Source organism: Pseudonaja textilis, chromosome 1 (genome assembly GCF_049901715.1).
Source record: "Pseudonaja textilis isolate UNSWEBS1 chromosome 1, rPseTex1.2, whole genome shotgun sequence".
In the NCBI taxonomy this organism is placed as follows: Eukaryota; Metazoa; Chordata; class Lepidosauria; order Squamata; family Elapidae; genus Pseudonaja; species Pseudonaja textilis.
In genome coordinates, this window is record NC_141990.1 from 164,615,228 (window position 1) to 164,632,609 (window position 17,382).

Consider the following 17,382-nt stretch of genomic DNA (forward strand, 5'->3'; position numbering starts at 1 on the left):
TTTTTCCTAATGTTTTCCAAAAGATTTTCCAAAGTAAGGATAAAGATAGGGGTGACAGTGGGCATCCCTGCCTTATTCCCTTGGTAATCTTAAATGTTTCTGTTCTATCACCATTTAGTATTACACTGGCCATCTGTGTTGAATAAATTGCTTAGATCATGTTGATAAATTTGTTGCCAAATTGCATGCTTTTTAATTGCTGCATGATGAACTGCCAATTAACATTGTCAAATGCTTTTTGCGCATCAAGAAAGACCATTGCCATTTTTTTCCAGGATTTGCTTCATAGTATTTATTCTATTATATTCTTATATTATACTCTCCCTATAGATTCTTGAGGTGCTCTCCATTAAGACATTCATAGAGACAATTAAGAGGGTTTTTTCAGACAGCTTTTAATTACTGTGGCCAATTGATTGACCCCTCCCAAGGAATTATGGTTTTGTTGTATTTTAATATATCAGTCGATATAGTTCTAAACCAGAGGTCTCCAAACTTGGCCACTTTAAGACTTGTGGACTTCAACTCGCAGAATTCTCCAGCCAGCATGGCATATTTGAAGTCCACAAGTCTTAAAGTGGCCAAGTTTGGGGATCCCTGTTATAAACTATCAGGAATCTAGTTGGCAATAATGGCAAATAAATATTGCCCAGCAGTATCCATATTACAAATAAGTTTTGATTTGAGGATCTGAATGATTTTAATTGAACATTTGGAAAAAAGAAGGGGAAAATAACTTCCACTGAAGTGAGGAAAACCAATGTCCACATTTTTTGTGGGACATTGGTCAAAAAGGCACCTGGATGTGAGATCTGGACTGCCAAAATTCTCTCTGGAAGAGAGATCTGATTATTGCCCATATGTACCTGGGATAATTGATTTTGTGAGCAAACAGCAGAAACTTATTTTTTCAGCCACTTGTGATCAGCTGGAATGGGTTCCATCATGTTCTGACAAATAAATGCAACCTTGACCAAACCAGAGGTTGTATTCAGCAGGTTCTGACCAGTTCTGGAGAACTGGTAGCAGAAATTTTGAGTAGTTCAGAGAACCGGCAAATACCACCTCTGACTGGAGATTTTACATTATCCTTCCCCTGCTACACCCACCAAGCCATGCCCACGGAACTGGTGGTAAAAAAATTGAATCCCACCACTGGACCAAATCTCATATTTTTAATCACTTTGAAGTTTTACTTTTTTATTGCTTCTTTAAGATTGAAAATCCTTTGGAATCACAAATGTATCAGTTGCTGGATGAAATTGTCTTCAATTTGCCTAAAAAGAAAGAAAGTCACCATGAGGTCTTTATTTTCTGTACTTTCTTGTAAGATATAGTAAAGAGGTGATTTCAGAGTTGTTTCTGGAAGGTTTTATAAATGCTAAGGCTTTGTGAAATTCACTTAAAGAAAGACATTGAGGTTAATTAGAATGAACCTTTTCTGTAGTTAAAAAATCCAACCTGTCATGTTTACATATCATTCATGAAACAAGACTTTGAAGGTTGGTTACCAAAGCCCAAGATGGTTACTTTAAATTGGATGATTGCTTAAAAATTGAAAAAGGGGTTGTGGACTATCCTTTCAAATAAAAATATAAGATTTACTGGACTTGCTTCATGGAAATTACAAGCGGACTTGAAAAATAATAAGAATTTTGAGAGATGATATGGATTATTCCACAAACTATGATTAAATAAACAGTGGAAAAGAAGGATTTTTATTTATGGGACTTCAGTATGGTTGGAAGGTAAAAGGAAAAATACAAACTGACTACAGGTTTTTTAATTATTATTACTATTTATTTGTTAACCTGGGCAGGTTAAATAATGAGTCCTTATTTCTGGTAATGATTAATGTTTATCTGAATTGGATAGTTTGGCAAATGTCTAATAGTGTGATAGATTAATTTTTATCTCTAAATAAGGGGTTATTATTTCTGGTAATGTTTGATAGTTTTGAGATTATTTTTGTTGCAATGCTTAATTGTTAAGAGAGGGATGAAGGGAATTTAGACTAAATTAAAGAAGAAATTATGTTATTAGGTAATGTTATTAATTTTGCTGGATCTTTGCTGATTAATAAAAAAAGCTGAAGATTTAGAGATGGGGTGACATATGAAATGAAGAGGTATTTAGTTGTGTTAAGAGATAGTGATAAATCATTAATGTTGAATATACTTGTTGGGTATGAAGGGGGAAATTTCTCATTATATTTTCTTTTTCTTTTTTTGTTGGGTACTGCACTTTCTAAATATTTTTTCCTTTTTTGTTGTATTTTTGCATTAGGTTTTTTATTTGTTTAGTCTATTTAATAGAAACCTTAATAAAAATGTGCTAAATGATTTGAGAAAAAGGAAAATAATTGTTGAAAAGTAAGCAAACCAAGAAGTCTTGTGTTTCTTTGGAAATTATACATAGGTTTATTCTTTTCATGCAAGGCTAGTATTTACGTTGGTGTCTAAAAAAGGACTTCAACTGTACTTCTAAAATAAATCTCTTAATTCTATCACTGGAAATGTGTCAGATCCTGCCCATTAGCAAAATCATAGTTAAATTTGTTAATTTAGTTCAGTGGAATCTTAGTCCTTTGTTCCCGAATCTTGGCATTGGATTTAACTCTACATTCTACAATATAAAACAACTGCCAGAACTCTAAAACTTTCTCTCTTGAGAAAGGCTGAGAGGCTACTTCAGAAGCCTGGAAGGAATAATTTGCATTCCTGTCGGATGATCACCTAGAGATACTGTTACTCCTTAGAGACAGAATTAGAAAACCTTGAGGGAGAGGGCAATGAAGCACAATTGCAAAGTCAGCCCTTGGCTATATGCAGCACAGCAGTTGGTGTCCTTCCTCTTGGCAAAATGAGCACAGAGCTCCTTCATCCACACACTCTATGCTACGTGTTTCAACAGAGCTTGGGAACTGTTCCATACTGAATACACAAATGTTTTCGTTTTGTTTTTTTAACTTTCTCTTGCTTGTTAAATTCTTGCCTAAACTTTGTATTATGGGAGCGAGTAAGTCATTGTTAACTCCTGGAGACTGCCGGGACTAGCCCCTGAAGTTTTCTCAGCAGAATTTCAGAAGTGGTCTCCTAGGATCAACAGAAAGTAACTGGCCCAAGGACACAACAACTGGCTTATTGCCATAGGTGGAACTAGAAGTCATGGTCACCCAGTTTCTAGCATTGTGCCTTAACCAAGCCACTTGTTCTAAATATGCACATGTTTAAATCTGTTATTGTTGTTGCAAGTTCCATATTAGTTTTTTTACTCTTCATTCAGTCAATTCTTTACCTGCAGCTAATTATTTTAGCTATTCATAATTATTGATTCATATTGGTTAATAGTACTATGGATGCCTAAATTGTAAAGAACACCTCCTATTATGATTCTTTGACTCCCCTTCTCAAAACTACACAATCTGCTTTGAACTAGAGCTCTGTAAATGATCAGATCCACTGTGGGGGTACCCTGGCTAATATTTTGATTACACAGTGTGAAGGCAAGAGTCACTGGAGAAAATTGTGATGTTTGGGAACACTGATAGTATTTTAAAAAGTGGCCGGTGAAAGACAAGGTGGCTACTTCTACTGATGACACAAGTATGAGCTTGCAAAAACTTAAAGAACTTTCTGACAGACAATCCTGGCAAATTGAAATACATCAAGTCATGAAGAGAGTCAGTCACTAAATGCAATATTATTCCTTCTCAATGCAGTGTTTGCTCTGAGAGCAATGGGAAAGCTTCCGGTGCATAATTTTCAGTACAGTTATTTGCAGCCTGCCAGAGAAATAAATAGGAATTTTGAATTGCTATAGACAGATTAAACATGTTTGCATCTTAGCAATTTATCCACATCTGCTTAAAAATGCAGACTTTGTCCACATCCACAATGTTGTCAGTTACAGATTACCAGGATATTATTTTTCAAACTTGGCAATAAGATACTGGGGTCCACACATCTTAAAGTTGGCAAGTTTTGAAAAACATTGCTCTGACTGATCACTAGATTACAGTTAAGAGTACAGATGATAGCTGAACATTAGTCATTGAGAGTGGAAAGACAGAGGTGGTTTTAATTAAATACACTCATCCTTCTTTTCCACTGTTTATTTAATCATAGTTTGTGGAATAATCCACCATTAAATTCATAAATTCATATGCTATGTCAGGTTGGAACTCCAGATTTTGCCCTTCATTGATCTCACAGACTACCCGCCACTTTCATTACTCATTCATATGAGTAATTACGCTATTCATGTGACCTTTGGAATGAGCTGTCAGGAGTCAGCTGATGACTGAAAAGATTGCAGTAAGATTTTATTCAGTCTGTGTGTACAGACAAGTCCAATTTTGTCATTTGCATGATGTTTAACTTTTCTTGTTCTTTAAAATGTTTTACACAGGTCCTTGGGAAAGTCAAACACATATCAACTGTGTGGGGAGGGTGGTGTTTAATGAGCAGAATTTAGTGGTTTGAAGGAAAGTTGTTTTAAAGATGTTTATTTACAATTTGGATGAGTTGTGATTGATTGATTGATTCATTCATTCATATGTTTCATCAATTTGGTGCAGACTCTTAGCCACCACCACACTGACAGGGTGTTCTGTCCCTAACCTGATCTTTCAGGATTTTCAAGAATCCATTTATTGCATCCGTAACTGAGCCCATCAATCTTGCTTCTTCCCTTCCCTTCTACCTTTCCAGCATTAGAGCCTTCTTCGGAAAACTAGGCCTTCACATAATAGTGTATGTAGGATAATCTGAGCCTGGGATGAATTCTTTGTTGACTATATTCCAACTTATAAAGAGATATTAAAAATAGTATATACATTTACATTTTAATACCTTTATTATTATGTAAATATAATGCTGGGTTTGTGAAATCTGTATAAATGATTTTCAGCATAAGGTATCAAATGAACCTATGGGTGGCTATGGATTCAGAAATATGCTGGATCTAGCAGTTATTTCTCCAGCAGCAAAAAATAGGGTTCAGGTTCCTTTTCTGAATAAAAAGGAGGTGATTAATCAAAGCTTAAAGACTCACCTACTCAGGAAAAGAAGAGGAAATGTCTCTGGAACTGGAAATGAGAAAAGATAAATAGGAGGTTGTTAAATGGCTGTCAAATCAGAGATAAAAGGAAGACTGTTCTTGAATGAGAGCTAGTTTGCTTTACAGATACGAAAAAATATCTCCAGTCTTTTCTGGAATAATAGATAGCTATTTGCTGCTTGTATAGATTGGACTTGGTTATGTCAGCCAATAACACCCGACACTGAATAAAAAAGAAGAGCTTTTGGCTTTTAGATCAAACATTACTGTCAAGCCTGTGCGCTGAATATGTGAAGAATAAGAACAGATGGAAGAATCATGGACTGGCGAAAGAAAGACACTGTGGCTAAACCAAAACAGGCTTTCCTTATACGTCTACTTTTATTTTTAAACACTCCCTCTAACTCTTCGCTGGATCAACACTTTCTTCTTGCAAAGGAAAGAAATAGAGGAGGAGTAAAGGAGAGAGGTGGGGCATGATGTGAAGAAAATGAGGGGCGGGGAGGGGGAAGGAGGAGAGAAACCTGTGATCATTTCCCAATCCTTAAAGCCAACATTCCATCTGGAAATTCAATCCTACTCACAATGACACAGAGACATGAAAAATAAGATTAACAGCAGCAAAACTGTCATTCCGGAATAAAACAGGTGTCAGTCAAAGTTCCAGGGAGATTGGAACTGTTTTTGTCATATTCCCCCTCCTTTCCATCTATTGCAAAAATGCACAGGAGTTTTTCCCCCTTTTTTAAAGGGCACTGAAGTTCCCTTGAATCTCACGAAGCTGTGACCCTCTTATCTTCCATTTATAGCCTGTCTCGGAATGACATCCCCCTTGACTAGCAAGCTGTCCAATCCAGCTGCAAGTGTCAAGATTGTATTAGGCACTAAGTGAAATATATATATGCCCTTATGGTGCTTAACACGCTGGGTCTACCTCCAAGTCATTGGGCTGGAGTCATCCTGACCACTCACTGCTCCTCACCCAGGAATCTCTTCCAGGCTTTTGAGGTGGGACCTTTTTTTTTAATTTAAAAAAGAAAAGGAAAGAAAATGGCACCAAAGAAAGACGTTAAGAAACCAGCTGCCCCCGCAGCTGCTCCAGCTCCTGCACCAGCCCCTGCCCCAGCACCAGCACCACCTAAAGAACCAGCAATTGATCTCTCCACCATCAAGGTAAACAGATCGACTTGGGTGGTCACTGAAAAGCATCCTCCATCAAAGAGCAAAGAGAATTACATCAACCCAAATTCAGATCTGGGAGATGTTTATCTATTGCTTGTGATCATTGCTATCATTGCGGGGAACTTATTTAGCAGCGGAAAAGACCCTTCCTCCCTCTCTTGCAGGAACACACACACACACACACACACACACACACACAAACAAACACCGCAAAAATATTTTGATTTGTCTTGTTTTGTAAGCTACAACAAAATGCCATATTTCACTAGCTTACCTAACTGTACAGAAAAATTATCTTAGTAGCAAATTACAGTACTGTTTTTAACAAATACTGATGTTTAAACCATTTCAATTTGGCCTCTGCTTTATTCTTTTCCTCAGTTAAATATGCATGAGCCTACATGGTGGAATAAAACTTATGTTACCAAGAAAATTCAGTGGCTTTTTTAATCAATAAAATTATATCTAATGAATATTTATTGTTCATAAAATTCATCCAGAACTCATTTTATATACAATAGTGAGCAACTTATAATTGATTATTTCTGGAGATATTTAATGTTTTTCCATAAGAAAAAATAGCAACCCAATTGAATACTTTTCATAGTTAAATTGGGAGAAATGTGGATGCTCATATGGATGTACAGTGAAATGTTTCAGTGACTACAACTTTTACCTTTGTTCACAATTTGCATCTTGCTTTGAAGTGGTTAATTAATATTTCTGTGTGGTTTCTTTGTTTTCAAGGCTAGCATGAACTACCTTTGGGATTTTGCATGGTGAAATAAATCTTTATACAGCGTAGTTATTATCTGATTTATCACAGTCTAGCATGTCTTGCAATGTTTGGCGAGCAAGAAGGTCTATCTTTGGAATGGAGCCAGAGAGAGCCTAGCTGGATAGATTCCTTGAGTGACCCTAAGTCCAGAGTCGTTCTCCACTGACTGGCATTTTGATTTTATCAGACTCCAATTTAGGACACTCTACCTAAGAAATCTTACCTAATATGGAAACCTGTAGATTGGGAAATGATGGAAAGGGTAACAAGAATTTTCTTAGGTTCTCATATGAACCTTCCTATCTGTCTAATATATTCTAGCACATTTAGATGGATAGTTATGTTTTATAATTACATTCCTGAAAATAAACATTAATAGATGTCACGATTAATGTCATGATTAATCTTAAATACAAATTAATTTTTCCAAAAGGTTTTCAGACGTAATGATTTATAGTTCACTGAAGAAACTCATACTAGAGCCACTGGATATTTTAAAAAGGAAAACGCTAAAATTGAACTGAAAAAATACAGCTGGCCCAACTCAGGCATTTTTTCTTTATTTAATATTGGATTTGCTCTTGCATACTGGATTATAAAGAAGAATGCAGACTTGGTCTCTTGCAAAAGTGATTTACATTAGTTTAATAGCTTATGTGTTAATGCGTTAGAATGAAATAAAATTTCTGAATTTAGCTTTACACAAACATCACTAATAGTATATTTATCATCTGAAAAAAGGAATGCTATAATTTCAGTCATGCTGCACCCCACAGAACTTTTCTGTTAGATTGGACAGTATATTTCTAATTAGGGTGAATTTTTCTAGGGGCATAGGTCAATACACAGTGATGGGAACAAGAAAGATTTATCTTCTACCAAATTACATTGCATGAGCATGCACACATGCTTATAAAAACCACGTTCTTATTTATGTTGAAGGAGTGTACTTGGATCAAAACAAACTAAGCAAACATTTATGCTACAATGTGATATTTGTACATTGTTTCAAGTGCTGGAAGTACTATGTGAACATTCTCTCAGGAATATGACAACTCTGTAAATGAGAAATTGCTATTACCTTTCTGCTTTATATGTACAAGGAGGAGTGGTGCTGAGACAGGAAGAAAATTACTTACCTAAAGTCATCTCTTTTCCAAGCAAAAGTCCATGTAATCCAAATTTTCAATCCCATGTACAAAACAAAAAGCCTATATAAACTATGAACGCTCTTCTTCTTAAAGAGTCGGGCTTAAATATATAAATAGATAATTAGTTTCCAATAAAACTAGATGTGAAAAATATGGATTTTTCATTTACAGGTAAAATGAATTCATACTATAGTTCTTTGGAAACAAGTCAGGATGGTTTCCAACATATCCTGTTCATGCATCACAGCCCAAAGTATTTCTCCATATATATTTTTACTTAAGTAGTTCATATCCTATCCTCACAATACCTCTATGAGTTAGTTGTGTAATCTTATCCCTGAAACTGAAAATTCAATCTACTCACTGGGCCAAGGTCACCCCCTGAGATGATTGTAATTCCAAGGATTAGATCTGAGGACTGCTTTCAAATCCAAGAACCAACCATCTCAAATGAATAAAATGCTTGTCACTTTCATTACTTACATTACTCAGAGCATTACTACAAGTAAAGGGTTTGGCTGAGGTTAAATCAGATGAGGAGAATTCGAGGGACCTTTCCATTCAGACTAAATGTGGTCAGACTAAAGTCACCATCTCGTTCTCATAGATCTTAGTTTTGAAAGCTGAGAATATAGCTTTTGTGAGAGGTTCACCCTTGATAGGATGGATCTAACTGAACCTTTACACTATTTTATTCTGCTTCTGCAGCTTTCCTTTAGGTAAGTGACCCTCATGTTTCTTAGATATTATATTACATTTAAATGTAAAGGAAAACATCCTATTGGTAATATTTGTACAACAGAATAGTATATTTACTAACAGAATGGTATACAGTCTCTAACCTGAGCATGGGGTTAGACTAGAAGATCTGCAAGATCCCTTCCAACTGTTATTCTGTTTTTGGTAGTGGTTTGCTCTCCAAGCTTGTTTCTTTTATTTCTGTTATTCTGCTCCGTATTCTACTTACAGAAGTTATGAGTTCTGCATCTTTGGTGGTTTTCCTATACATTGCAGAGGGTTGGGTTAGGTGCTCCTTGTGGTCCCTGCCAACTCTATATAAATAGTTAATGTTATTTCACTAGAAATTGTAATTATTAATTTCTAGCTCACATTTTTAAAAGAATAAACAGATATAATAAAATGTTACATGAGCGGAAGAAAATATTTCAAATAGTTTAAATTATTTTCATTTTTATATGGAATACTTAATACCTTCTTATATTTGAATTTCATTTCCATCAAACAGGCATTTTGTTGCTTGCAAGGGTTTTTTTTCTGAATGGGGCTAGTTTCTAGTACCACTTGCTGGATAAAATTGAGGATTATTTCATATTACACATTTTTCTGATCTTAAACATCAGGAATGTTTAATTATATGTCTATGGAGATGCTTTCAAGGGTACTCTACAATGGTGATAATGAATACATCCAAAAATCAAGCAGACCTGAGATGCAGCTCAGTTCAGTACTTTTCCTTGTTATTTTTCAAATGTGACATAGATCAATTCTCTTTAAAAGATCCATATAAGAAGTAGGACCACCAGAACTGGGCTCCCAAAATTCACATGTCAGCAGAGGGATACACTAACCCTTTGGTGTCAACAGTAGATACCCATGAGTTCTCTGAACAGGAATCTTTCCTGATTATTGTTTAGATATGAGTCTTTCTTGGGTTTATGTGGAGGAACTAAATCAAGAACCTTTGACACAGAATAGGTTCTGTCCTGAAAATAGCCTTTTATTTCATCTTAGAAACCTTGATGCAATTCTGTAGAATGTAGCAATAGAGTTTGTGGGGAACGGCTTTGGCAGTGAGCTGGGAGAAAAAGCTAGAATCTAGCTTTCCGGCCTCTCACTTTATTAATAAGTAACATAGTACAGTGTTTGCACTACTTGAATATTATACCAATAACACTTAGATATCGCTTCACAATACTTTACAGCCCTCTCTAAGTAGTTTACAGAGTCAACATATTGCCCCCAACAATCTGGGTCCTCATTTTATCAGCCTCAGAAGGATGGAAGGCTGAATCAACCTGCAGATGGTGAGAATCGAACTGTCAATTGGCAGCCATCAGTCAGCAAAAGTAGCCTGCAGTATTGCATTCTAACCACTGCACCACCATGGCTCTTATTATTATATACCACTAATACCCCTGAAAATATAGTATTCCTTGACTTAAGACAGATCACTTAGTGACTATTCAAAATTACAATGGATCTCCCTAAAGGTAAATATGACCTGGATTTAAAGTTTTGATGTCTGCGGCCCATAGTCACATGGTTGCATTTTGAGTGCTTGGCAATTGGCCCACATTTATGGCCATTTGCAGCCTTCCTTAGTCATGCCATTGCAATTTACCAACATTTATTTCCAATTTCAGACAAAAAAAATACCCATTGGGTACAATGTGTTTACTTAATGACTGCCACGTTTGCTTAATGATCATGCACAGAAGGTTATGAAATCAGGTGCAATCATGCAATGACCCTCTTAACTCCACAACTTATAATTCTGGGCTTAGTTATAGTTGTAAGTCAAGGGCTACCAATATTCCTGGTTCTTCAGATTTTATGAATAATTGTTCATGTGCTGATGATGACCTTCATCATCAACATCTCTTAGAGTATATAACAAGTCTACTGCTCCCTTTATTTCTGATCATCCAGGAAACCTGAGCAAGTTAAATAGGTTTAAATTTGAGAAATCAGTATGCTATGTCTAGTCTCACACTTTCCTTACAATTGGTGAAGCTGGGCTTTTGACAATCTATTTTGAACAGCTTTATCAAAAAACTATTTCAATCCTAAAACAATATTTGACATCAAGTGTGGATTAACTCAGGGTTTTTCAAACAATCAGAAGCAACTTAGAAGTTGGTTGAGAATTTTTCATCTGCTTCTCACATTGTGTTTTTTTTAACACAGTTGAAGTAGCTCTAATCCCTAATTTCTGCAACAAGTGACATCTATTGATTAGGGTTCAAACTAATTGAATATTGATAATCCATTGACACCAAATACTATGAATTGTACTCAGCCATTCTTGGAAATATTATTTTGCCTCTGGCATTTCTGCCAGCAATTGTGACTGTGTGCTAAAATACATCCATATTTACTAGAGAGTTGGTAGAAGTGTGTATGTTAATGAAGCTCAGTGTCCTATTCTTTTTATTTTATAATAAATTCTATAGTTGTTTTATTTAATATATAGTTTCAAATTTAATTATTACACTCTAGAACAGAGGTGTCAAACTCAAGGCCCACGGGGTGCTTCAATCTGGTCCACAGGGCTACCCTGGAAAGAACAAAGGAGCAGTCCGCAGAGCCTCTGCCAGTGAAAAGGGAGCCCAGGAGGACCACATGTGGCCTTTCTGGGCTCCGTTTTTGGGCACAATGGTTTCCTGCAGCCCTCTGCCAGTGAAAATGGAGCTCGGGGGGGAGGGTGCATGTGGCCTCCCCAATCTCTGTTTTTGCTGGCAGAGGGCTAGCAAAATAAACTAAAAACAAAACAAAAGGAGAAATGTTTCCCCTTTTGCATTTGAGCATGCAAGAAGGGACAGGAAAGGATTTGTGCCCACTTTGAAAAACAGCTAGCATTGATCTGGATGCACAAAAAGTCTTTGATAATATGAGCTGGCAGTTTATGATATTACAACTGAAAGACATGGGCTTTGGTGAAAACATTGTAAATATGATTCAAGCAATATACTCCACTCAAATGGTGAAAGTGATAGTAAACAGAGAAATAACAGAAAACTTTAACATAAACAAGGGCACAAGACAAGGATGTCCCTCTTCTATTCATACTAACCTTGGAAGTCTTGCTTAGACATATCAGTCAAGACCCAGAAATAAAAGGTTTGGAGATTAAAAAAAGAACACTACAACGTACAAGCATTCACAGATGACTTAGTATTTATCTTGGAGGAGCCTCTAAAAATGGGACTCAAATTAATAAAGAAAATAGAAGAGTTCGGTGAGGTGGCAGGACTTAAAATGAACAAGAAAAAGACCAAGATATTGACAAAGTATCTTACAAGCAAAGAGAAAAATGGATTGATGGAAAAGATGGACATGCAGACAAGTAAAAAAGTTAAGTACCTAGGAATTTGGCTAACAGCAAGATGCACATCCATTAAAGAAGACAACTACACTAAATTAATACATCAAATAAAGACAGATTTGGAAAAATTGAGAAATCTGCAGCTGTCACTGGTCGGAAGGATAACCACAACAAAAATGAATATCCTACCGAAATTGCTTCTCTTATTTCAAGCATTCCCAATAAAGCTAGGAAAAAAAATTCTTTTGAGGACTTAAATAAATTGATTTCAAAGTTCATCTGGCAAGGTAAAAAACCAAGAATCAAATTGAAAATGTTAAAAGACATGAAAAACAAGGTCAGATTTGGGCTACCGGACTGGAAGCTGTATTATCAGGCCTCAGTGCCCATATGGATGAAAGAGTGGATAAATTTGAAGAACAGAAGAATATTGACATTAGAAGGACATGAGTTACAATCGGAGTGGCATGCATTTGTATGGTACAGGAAAAGTAAATTACATAGTTACTTCCAAAGGCACTACATCAGGAATGCTCTGTTGTCAGCATGGGAAAAAATTAAACAGTCATTATATGAAAATACCAGTCTGGTTATCCACGATAGAAGTGCTAATATACCCTAGTGCTTTAGAACTGGTTAAAGTTGTAAGATATAAAGATATCCTAAATGAACAAGGGAACTAAAAAAAATCAGGGAATAGACTTGGCCTGGGGGTCACATATTCAAATACAAACATAAAATATAAGAAAGATGCAGAAATATGTGGATTTTATAAGGAACCCCTAGAATTGAACCAGATATTGTTAGGGACAGATGACAAATTAATAAAGAAAATTTATAATTACTTATTGAACTTTAAAATGGAAGAAGAAAATGTAAAAGAAACCATGATAGTATGGGCTAAAATTTTTGAATAGAGCATAGAATTAGACAATTGGCAAAAACTGTGGGAAAGAAATTACAGATTAACAATGTCAACAGTATACGAGGTAAATCTTTACAAAATGTTCTTTAGATGGCATTTGCCACCAGCGAGAATGGCAAAATTGTTCCAAAACATATCACCAGAGTGCTGGAAATGTAAACCGGTACTGGGATCCTACTACCATATGTGGTGGACCTGTCCAATGGCAAAAAAATACAGGGTAAAGATTTAAAAGGTGGTTATAAGAAATCATAGCACAACAAATCGATTTAAAACCAGAATTGTTCTTACTGGGTATACTACTGGGGAAATACAGCAAAAGAATTATATACTTAATGCCACATGTAATAAAAGCAGCAAGAATCACATATGCACAAAATTGGAAAAATGAAGGTATATCTATAGATGAAAAGGTAATACAGAAAATATTAGAATGCACCAAAATGGACAGGTTAACGATGGAAATTAAGGATAAAGAGGAAACAGAGTATTATTCAACATGGGACTTATGGTAAAAATGGTTAGAAAAACAGATGCAGAACTTAGTAATTTTATAATAAAAGAAGATTAACAAAATAGAATTAAATACATGTATATAGATATAGATAAATATACACACTATAAGTAATATCACCACTAGATTGTACTTGACTATAGATCAATGTGTATAGAGTGACTAGAGGTGAAGACTATACGGTAAAACTATGAGAATAATGGTTATAATTATGGCATACAATACTATGTATATTATGTATATCCAAAAAGATTACATTGTATATTTATGAGAATAATGGTTAAAACTAGGGTGTATAATTTTATGTATATTCAAAAAAGACATGATATAGACAGTACACAGTCATTGCAGAAATGGAAATATGATGTATGATAAAGGAAAATATACATTAAAAAATAATATATATATTTTAAAAAGCGAAAAAGCATCTTTATAGCGATTATATAATATTAAGACTCATAAAGACTCATAGAGAAAAACTCATTTTTTACTCCAGAATCAATATAAATAATTAAATAGTTGATTTTAGGTGCCATCTTTTCCTGAACTTTGCCTTGTCTTCTCCAGAATTCAGAAATAATTTTTAATATACCCAGGTTGCTATAAGGATATCTGATCTGAGACTAATAACAGGTAACAATTCAAACATTCTGTTGAATCCATGAAGTAGCTTGATAGTTTTGAAAGATATTCAAAGTGAATCAACACTAAGTTACAGATACTTCACTTGGGAATTGAGATATGCTTTGCTAACAGAGCCAGCAGGAAATCTGAAAGTTCAGGTTTCAGCATTCAGTTCAGCTGTGAACTTATCAGATCCCTTTGAGCAAACTACTGTATGTCACTCAATTTCCTTGGTGGGATAAAACAGGATGCAAATGCCCACATATCAAAAGTCTTGGAAGCTCAGAATTCTTTATTGTTGGCAGCACCTAAAACAGTGTTCTGTATTTCCTATTATTGCATTTGAGGGTATAGTTTTCAGTGCAATGAGTCCATGAAGTAGCCTTTGAAAAATTGGTGGTTGAAATTAAATTGATTGCTTTACAGGAAATAATGTGATTAATGCATAGGCATATGTGTGTTTATGTATATGTATGTATATATTTAGCAATAGCAATAGCATCTAGGCTTATATACCACTTCACAGGGCTTTACAGACCTCTCTAAGCAGTTTACAGAGTCAGCATATTGCCCCCAGCAATCTGGGTCCTCATTTTACCAACCTTGGAAGGATGGAAGGCTAAGTAAATCTTAAGTCAGTCAGTCCTGGCTGTGGGGCAGAATTATCCTGCAATATTGCATTCTAACCATTGCACCATGAAATACATTTAGACTCTGTCTGTAAGCATCTGTTACTTTTCAACTTTTCAAGCAAGAATCAACGGTAAGAAGAACATAGAATATACAGGTCCCCGCTTCCCCCCAAATAGGTACATAATAGAGGGGGGGAAATCCAACAGGATCTCAGCACCCTACCCTTTCCCAAGGCCTGGGACAATAGCCAGGTTTCAGTGATTTTTCTGAACTTCATCGGGATGAAGACATATGGACCACTGTTGGATGCTTTTCCAGAAAACAGGTATAATAACATAGAGAGTACACTTTCTAAGTCCTGATACATAAGATTACTTAACTTACTTAACATAGAAAGTACACTTTCTAAGTCCTGATAGATGAGATTACTTTGGGTTATTGTGTTAGATGGCATTTGTCCCTTGGAACATATGTATAAAATTACTGTGAGATCTATTTTTAAAATAAGGATGCCATGCATAGTTGAACACCATAAAACGAAGAAGTTATCTTTGAAGGGCATTTTTCTCCTACAGCACTTTAGATAAAATAACATCTGTGTGAGAACTCACAATTAAATCTCTAAGTCAGCTGTTCCAATCCAGCAGCCTCCACATATATTGGCCTTCAATTCATTGATTTCAGCTAATGGTGGTTTGCCTGTAGAATATGGACATTATAGTCTAATATCAGAAAGCACTGTGACAGCAGAAGGCTGTTCTTGATTAATGTTAGCACAATTTTAAGTAATCTTCCTTAAACTCATGTCCATCATATAAACTGGGACAACTTGGTTAGGAAAGACTCTTTTAAAGCAAACACTGCATTAGCTTTTGCATGGTATTTGATAATCTATATGAGTTGAAGCAGAATAATATTTATGCATGCGATTGTACCAATGGATCTTTGCTTATTTTGATCATTTTCTTAACTGTTGCATTTATGACTCAGTCAGGTCATTGCTGAATGAATAGCAAATGGCATAAGGAGAGAAGGTAAGGAAATAAATTGCACTGACGGACAATTCATAATAGCGAAGAAGAGGAAAAAGGTTAGTCTAACAACAAAACAATATTTTAAGTCCTGAAAATACAATCATGCTAAGATATATGATAAGATACTCAGGTAACTAGAAGAGAGTCTTCCAGAATATATAGATATATATGAGTATTGATTCTCTGTATTGAATTGATTAATATTTGAATTGTTAATTCATATGGCACTAACACCATAACTTTGCAACATCATTATAGAATATAATATCATATCATTTTGGTGGCATCAACAATCAGACCTTGAACTTTTCTATTAATCTGACAAAAAAAGAATGGAAGAAACTGAAGCTAACTAACCTGAGTAGCATTTGAGGCTGCCACTTAATCCAAGACTGGTGAAACTGATCTGAAGGTTCAGTAACACTTCTTTAGAACTCAAACCTGATCACAAATTTTAAATAAGCTGTTGGGACTACAGAGCGTAACCAGTTTTTCTGTCAAGTTGATAACGACAATATGTTTGCATCTCTGATGCTTGACACTGAGGTCTCTAAGAGTCCAGGATGATGTAAACATGTGGGATCCTTTTGTACATAGCATTAGATGGCTATTAGTTTAAGATCTATTTTACTGGTATACAACTATTGCCAGTAAGTAGAACATTCTAGATTTTATTTTTAAGGTGCTACTTGACTGTAGGTTGAGCTACTAAAAATATACAAACCATTAGACGGTAAAATATTTCCATTCATTCCACTAGTATGGATGGCTAGTTGTAGGAAATGTTGGTGTTCACAGTGGTAGTGGTCACTCCCCAAAATTATTTTCTTCTGTACAGGGTTTTTTATATTATGAGACCGGTACCTACATAAAAACTCATGCTATATTTTTGTGATTTTAGCAAATCTATTACGATCAAGTCTCCATTTTCAGTGGCAACTGTATGAATGTTCACGTGAGGAAATTTTGGTCAGAAAAAAGGTGGATCTTTCCTTGTGTAAACTAGCCCAGCTCTTAGCAGCCCAGTACAGGCCAGTAATAATTAGCACCTTTGCAAAATAAAAACCAAACTTTTGGGGAAATTGCATTAGATGCTGCTGCCTCTGTTGCTAACCTTAGAAATAAGGACATACTTAACAGTGAACTTTAAATATGTTCCTAAGTGGAATATTTGACTTTATAACTGAATATTGAACAAAAATATTATTGTTTTAAATAGCACAAAGCACTAGAAATTATATTAACATGTCAAAATTGATAGCCATTATATCATGCTTTCCCTCATCCTCCTTGTAGACTAGAAAGGTCTCTATTAGTTTGGGTACTTTATGTATTACGGAAATCTGGGCAGTATAGCTAATGCATGGATATGTCAAATGAACCTTGCCAACTAGTGTGCCATGCAAATGCAGCC

General features: G+C 35.4%; 1 protein-coding gene across 1 annotated transcript in view; it reads left to right on the forward strand.

Moving 5' to 3' along the window:
* Window positions 1-5,988: 5,988 nt before the first annotated feature.
* MYL1 (myosin light chain 1) overlaps window positions 5,989-17,382 on the forward strand; it is a 29,887-nt gene continuing 18,493 nt past the window's right edge. Inside the window, exon 1 of the mRNA XM_026707782.2 lies at window positions 5,989-6,234. Within this exon, the coding sequence (XP_026563567.1) occupies window positions 6,112-6,234 (123 nt within the window). The 5' untranslated portion in view covers window positions 5,989-6,111. The remainder of the gene's footprint in view (window positions 6,235-17,382) is intronic.